This window comes from Anolis sagrei, chromosome 5 (assembly GCF_037176765.1).
Source record: "Anolis sagrei isolate rAnoSag1 chromosome 5, rAnoSag1.mat, whole genome shotgun sequence".
Lineage (NCBI taxonomy): Eukaryota > Metazoa > Chordata > Lepidosauria > Squamata > Dactyloidae > Anolis > Anolis sagrei.
The window spans coordinates 155,943,256-155,950,350 of record NC_090025.1 but is presented as its reverse complement, the minus strand read 5'-3'; the positions used below and the strand labels follow the sequence as shown (position 1 = coordinate 155,950,350).

General features: G+C 37.0%; 1 protein-coding gene across 1 annotated transcript in view; it reads right to left on the bottom strand.

The window, feature by feature from the left end:
• Positions 1-2,861: 2,861 nt before the first annotated feature.
• Positions 2,862-7,095, bottom strand: part of CFAP54 (cilia and flagella associated protein 54) — a 142,156-nt gene continuing 137,922 nt past the window's right edge. Inside the window, exons 69-70 of the mRNA XM_060777277.2 lie at positions 6,713-6,790; positions 2,862-4,533 (exon numbers count right to left, since the gene is read on the bottom strand). Coding sequence (XP_060633260.2) covers positions 4,414-4,533; positions 6,713-6,790 — 198 coding nt within the window. The 3' untranslated portion in view covers positions 2,862-4,413. The remainder of the gene's footprint in view (positions 4,534-6,712; positions 6,791-7,095) is intronic.

Below are 7,095 nucleotides of genomic sequence, written 5' to 3'. Positions count from 1 at the left end.
CTTTGTATTGAGGGGCAGGGGAGATTATGAACAGATGGCAAGTTCTTCAATATGACTCCCTTGTGTGTAGGAATATACACAAAGAAATTTCTTTCTCACTCTGCTCTAAACCCCATCTTTTATGGAAACAGTAGCCAGTGATCCTTTGTTGAAAGCTCTAATAGATTTGGAAACTTTGTCCAAAAAGAAGAAGAAAAGACCAATTGCTTATATCCACCTTTCCTGATTAGGTAGGGAATCTCAGTAATATTGTCAGCATTAGGGGAAGACATGTAAGAAGTCTCCAGGGCATTCTTCTAACAGGACATCTGTGCCCCTCGCTGTCAGAAAGATGAGTCTGCCAAGAATTACATATGACCATTTGAGTTTTCTGTATTGATCTAAACAAGAACTAGTATTAAACTGTTAATCTTTAAGCTAGTATTTTTTAGCCATCATTAATATTATATATCTCAATCACTTTTTTAAAGTCTTAGATTCTATGATATGCATTTTTAACAAATTAGGCAATATTTAATAATATTTATTTAACAAAAAGTAGCAAAGGAACACTTTGAAAATAAATCATTTCACTCTGAAGCTTAATTATGGAAGTTATCGTGCTATATAGCAGTCTAAGAACTTTGACTACGATCTTAAACTAGTTATCTCAAGAATATTTTTGACAGTATTTCCTTCTGAAACTTGCAATAAATTCTTAATCTTGGAGTTTTGATGGGAACATGTTGCTATGGTTACCAGAATATCAAGACCTCTTCATTGCAATTTTTAGCTGGGTTAAAAGGTGTGACAAAATTCCTATTTAATTAAAATGCCTTAAGATAATAAGCTATTTAGAAATATGACATGTATCTTATTTAATATTTAGTTTAAAAGGATAGTTTTGATAGGTACCATGCTGATAGCTGTACAAAGACAGCATTTCTAAAATAGATTTTCATTTAGTTACTAATATATGCTTTTAATCTGAAGTTTCCAAATTGCATTATTCCTTTTAATTAAGATGCTTAATGTTCCAAAGATAGAACTTGAAGGTATTCATAAGCAAAAAAAAAAAAAAGCTAATGTACTTTTGCTTATGACGCACAAACATCTCTTGAAAAAGCCTTTGGAAAGAGATGGGGAAGAAAGGTTCTTTATTCTGCTGTGCTTTTATCTTGGAAGTGTCGGATATAAAATGCTTCTTTTTCCTCTTCTTACTGGAGATTTTTTTGGAGGGCATCCAGAGAAAGGCTGACAAAATTTTATTCAGCTTTTAACTGAAGAGAGACGGGAATACTGAATCTCTTCCCTCTTCTTCTCACTTAAAGATCCAAGTTCATACATTGATTTAATAGCTTAGAATTTAAATAGTCTGCTTTAGGGCCCTTCCAGACAGAGCCCAAAATGGGCAAGCTCACACGCTTTTACCAGAGTTGTCCAAACACCTTTGGTAAAATCGAATTTATTTGGGAGAAAGCAGAAAAAGGTACTGGATTAGACCTGGGTTTTCCTGTGTGGACTGCATCCTGGGTAGTCCTGGGACTACTGAGGACACACTGCACATCCCTCTCAGGTTTTCCAAACTGAATCAGACCAAAAACCCAGAGGGCTGTAACCCCTTAAAAACCCCTTTAAAAAAGAAAATTACCCATCCACCACTACCCTGGTGCTGGAGTCCTCCTGGCATGTAGGAAAGGCACGCTAGGAGAAGGGGAGGGGGCGAGGAGGGATTTTCTTCCTCACCCCTCCTTCTTCTGGCACGTCATTTCTATGTGCCAGGAGGACTCAGGCACCAGGGTAATGCAGCTGGGTAAGTTATTTTATTTTTAAATTGTTTTGGGAAGGGGGTTAAGGTGTCTGGAGTTCTCCTGGAAGGTTGTGGAGGTGCATCTGGATGGCCAGCACCAAAAGTTTGGGCTTTCAGGCCGGTGTGGAGACAAGGCTGCCCTGCCCTGGGTTTTTTAAACCCAGGTTAGCATGGACTTCTTCTTTGTCTGAAACCAGCCTTAGAGAGAAGTAGCTTTAATAACTATTAGCTGAGCTACAGGTTACAAGTACAGTAAAAAGTCTTGGTGCAAAGAAGATCCTTTAGTGTCACTGTTTCTTCAGCCTACCTCCTTTTTACCTATAGCTCAACAGCAGCAGTCAGGTTGACTTCAAGTCCAATCGCAGAAATGCCAGGGATACAGGATATGCCTATCTACAGTTGTAGAAAAAGGACATGCAAAAATTTTAACTTGCAAATAGGAAAACAATTTTTAAAATGTCAATTCCTATTTCCTATAGCCTATACCAGAGGCATCAAACTCATTTTCATCGAAGGCCACATAAGCCTTGTGGTTGCCTTCAAAGGGCAGTTGAATACATGGAGAGTGAATCCATGGACACAGAGAGCTAACTATAACTTTTTACATAGTGGTTGGTGCTCTTTAGTTTTTACCCAGTTTGACTTTGCAGATGTTATTGAATGACAACTTCTATAATTTTTGATTATCCACCATGCAAACTGGGAACGGGAATGACAACCCAACAGTGTTTGTGATACTCAAGTTGGGGGAAGGAGTTACTGTGTCATGACTCCCATAACCTCTAGTCATGATGTCTATTGATGAGGAATACAGGAGTTGCAGTCCAGCATCTGGAGGGTCACGTAAAATGACATGGCAGGGTAGCTTCGGCTCAAAGGCTTTGAGTTTGACACATGTGTCCCATACCTTGTTTTACTGTGAATGCCTATTTCTTTTCTCTTCTGATGTTGGTGAAAAGCAGGCAAACAGAGTTACTCGTAATATCAACACTCCATTTAAACATTCCTAAGTCTATGATTCTCAGGACATTTAAATAGGAAAATGAGCAGGCTTTTTAATCTTACAGGGTATTTAATATATACAATAATACATATATAAACATATGTCTTCCCTTTAGGAAGAAGCACAGGCATGTCAATGTCTGGGTACATTTCTTTTAGCACATTACATTACATGGCATATAGGATAACAAACATCTCATAACATTATCAATTTCTTTCATACTTTTCAAAGTGTCTGTATAATGCCATAACAGACATTTCATTAAGGCTTTACCTTATATAGTATTCTGTCCCTTGTATCATATCCATAACTATCTATCCATCAAGAAATAGAATCTAATCTGTTGAGGCACCACACATATCTAAGCAGGCATATAAGGGAGTCATATCCTTGTACATTACTTTATTTATAACCCGTGTTACATTTTTGTGAAAAAGGGAGAAAAAACAAACTTGTATAACCAAATAAAACAAAACAAAAATTCTAGCAAAGTTGTCAGTGAACAACCACAATACCCTTGGCAGTCTGCAATAGATTTCCTTTATGAAATCTTTCCCAAAAGGAGACAAATGTTCCCTTATTCATTTGATAGCACTTGGTGATTGGGATCATATTTAAAAGGCCGAAGGTCCCAAAAATATTGGCTTAAGATTTCAGGAGGACTGTACCCAGCGTGGTTGCATAACTATATAATTGCAAGGGTTTGTTTATTGCACAGAGTTCATCTTGAATGGGATTCCTTCCATTCATATAGCTTCAAACCATAGATGAATGGCCTGGAAAAGATGGAATTAACAATGAATGCTCCAAATGAAATGGTTAGAGCCTTCAATTTCATTGGTGTTACTGTCTCAGTTCTCTTGTTACAGAGATCCAAGGAAACAGTTATTTAACAGAATATAGAAATACCAGGAGGAATCAAGTTGCTAGAAACACCTAAGCTATTTGGAATAGTAAGAAATCTGGCATGAGATATGAGTAGAATAAAAGCATGCTTTGTATCAGTATCAGTAATACCTGGCAATGTTATTCAATTCTTCTTGTAAAATAATACTCCATAAGCCATCAATTATTGTATCAGCTGCAGAGCAAGGCTGTCCAATTGATAAAAATAATGACATCTTACAAAATCTAAAACGCAATTTTTAAAAAAATCCAGAAATAGAAGTCAACCAGATATGTATCTATTGAAAGGCTACTTCACACTGCTAAATGTTGCAATCTTTAAGACCCATTAAAGAGTATCATTATTAGGTCAGAACCATTAGTCAAGTTTAAGCAGTTAAGAGAAAATAGGAAGACAATATTTATTTTATTTATTAGGCAACTTAAGGGTAATTAATCGAATTTGCTTCAAGTATAGATGGATATAAATCCTCTGCAATCGTCAGTAAAATAAACTTTTAATTATGATTAAAACAAAAACATAATACAACTCATAGGTTTTATGTCTTTTAAATCACAACTAATATAAGAAATTCAAATTTGCATAAAGAACAATATAATTCACAATGACCAACATGTTCATTATTTAAGTACTACTGCATGGAATAAATGCAGAAATAAGGCCCAAATTATTCCAAAGATGGTCAAACTCCTAAACCTAAAATGCATATCAGTTTTAGTCGAGTAATGACACTATCCAGTTGAAAACGTTTCCTGCGATGGTCACACATCCACTAGATGGATCAAATAGTTTCCTTAAGCTCTTTATTGCTGGCAACGTTACGTCAAAGGGGATCTGCAAAGAGAAAAAACATAAAGCCAGCAAAACAAAATTGAATTAGATTATTAAAATTAACACTGTTCCTAGTCATCAAGTATAGTTAACAAAAGAAGATTTCTGCCTAAAATGTGTACATGGGTTTGTCTTGCCTTTGGTCCTGTTATAAAGGAAGAGAAGACTATTTTAAAAAGCACACCATCAGATCCTCTGAAGATGCCAGCCAGATGCAGGCGAAACGGCAGGAGAAAATGCTGCTAGAACATGGCCGTACAGCCTGGACACCACACAACACCCTCCCCCCAAATCCACAGTTTGTCAGGAAATGCTGTATACACTTTCATGTAAGTTTAAAGATTTTAATTTTTAAAATAGTCAATGTATCTATGGCTCGATATAAGGACATTATCTCTTATATAAAAAAAGAGTGGCAAAAAGCAAGAGCCTAGTCTGTTCCTGGAGAACCTCAAAGAAGGATCAGCACCTTCTATTCTCTCCACTGAATGGCTATTTCTGGCCTTTGAATGCCTGGACAGCAAAATGGTAATGATGGTAGCCAGAGGCAGCTAGTTGGCTCTCTTGAGGTGGCACCTGTGCTTTCTCCTGTCAGCAAAATGACTCTTGATTCATCCACGGGCTGATAGCAAAACCCTTAATTTTTGCCTCAAAACCCTCCTCAACTTGTGCATAAGGTCAACTTATACATGAGTATATACAGTATTGCAAAATGTGGGTATCCTGAAAACAATAACGAGAATTAATTGATACAGTCAAATTTGAGAAGCACTTCCGTGCGCTCACAGCTTAGGTAGAGCTGAGAAAGTCTCCTATGTGTAACAATATCTTCATATTTTCCTTTCTTCATCTAGAAATTTTGAATCAAAAGACTATGACTACAAAAAGTGGCAATTATAAAACGAGTGGGTTCTACAAAGCATCATCAGAGATATTGTAAGATCATAAGAGCTGAGCTCTAATAATGGGAAGGCTCCTCCAAGTCCCTGCTAACAAAGTGGAAAGCTGATTTTTATTGTTTTCTGCTTTCGTGAAATGTGACATATCCAAACAACAACACCCCTTGCCATGCCCAAATGCTTCTCTTTAGAAAAACTTCTAAACAAAGGATATACAGAGATCTGGAGAAACATGAAATCCCACAGTGATTTACTCTTACATTATAAAGATTATGAACATGATGTGCTAAAATATTCCTCCCTGCAAGGGAGATCACATAATTAAATTAATGTTCTGCCCATGGCCAGATGTATTTGGACACACGAGGAGAAATTTCCAGCAGCAGGAACAGAGGGACACCCAGACATCAGCACATCATGTTGGGGGTGGGAGGAGCAGCAAGTAAAGATATGGAAGGCTGCTGCCTTTCGGCTCCACAGCTGTTCTTCCCCCATCTGCCCCATGCCACATTAGGAAGGTGGAAGCAATCAAGGAACTGGAAGGTCATATCCTTGGCTGCCTTCCAGATCCTCAGTTGCTGTCCCTCCTTATAAGCCCCATACAACATGGCCAGACCAGGAGAAGGCATCCATAGATCTGGAGAGTGTTGCATTCTAGAACACTTGTGCGCCCACACAAGGAATGTCTATTTGAGAATTAAGGAAAGAAAGAAGGAGTTTCAGAATTATTCTCCTCCTCTGGGATTTCAGACATTCAAACATTCCTTTTCTCCTTTTTTTTACCCTGGGCATCTCAATATACTTTTTATTTGGATCTTCTTTCCATAATATAGATACATTGGAAAGCAACGGAGAACTCATCATCTGTTCCTCAAGGCTATAGATTGGTCCAAATACAAACTTTGTTTTAGGATCTACTTCTCTCATTAATTGCAGAAGAAGCCTACCAAACTGCCATATTTGAACATTATGAGAAACATAACACAGAAAGAAAATCCATGGTTTATTTAGTCACCTGAAGTGAAAGCAGGAGCAATCAGAAAACAAGCCAGAATGTTGGCTCATTCACAGAACCATGGTTAATTATAATGTCTGAATAAGACCCTAATGAATGATCTTTCATGCAACCATACCCAACGAAAAATTTTGGTAACAAAGAAGCACAGTTTATAAATGTGCCAATGCATTTCCTACACTGTAGCTAATCATATGTATGCTTAAAAATCAGTAGCAGGGTGAAGCCACTATGAAAAATTTCCTGATAAATTATTTTAAAAGCCTACCTCTGTGAGTAGTGGTGACTGATCTGAGTCACCAGTCAACAAGGCTTCTATTTCAGATATGCATTCTTTAACCATTTCCTAAATGCACCAAGGAAAAATAATAAAAATATTACTGTTATACTGTATGATTTCAACATTATCTCATATTTGTTTATGTTCTATATTTGTACTAGATGAACAGCTTTTAAACCTCTCTATACCTAGCATTCAGGTGTTCCAGACTTAGCAAATCTGTCACAAATCTTTGCTCCCACACAACTGTCTGGAACAGTCACAATACCCCTAAAATATTGCAGCTACAGTAGGTTCCATGTCAAAGATCTTGTTTGCGTAAAATTCTATTGTGAATCAAAACAGTAGAAGTAATTTTAAAAGTTAGTGTT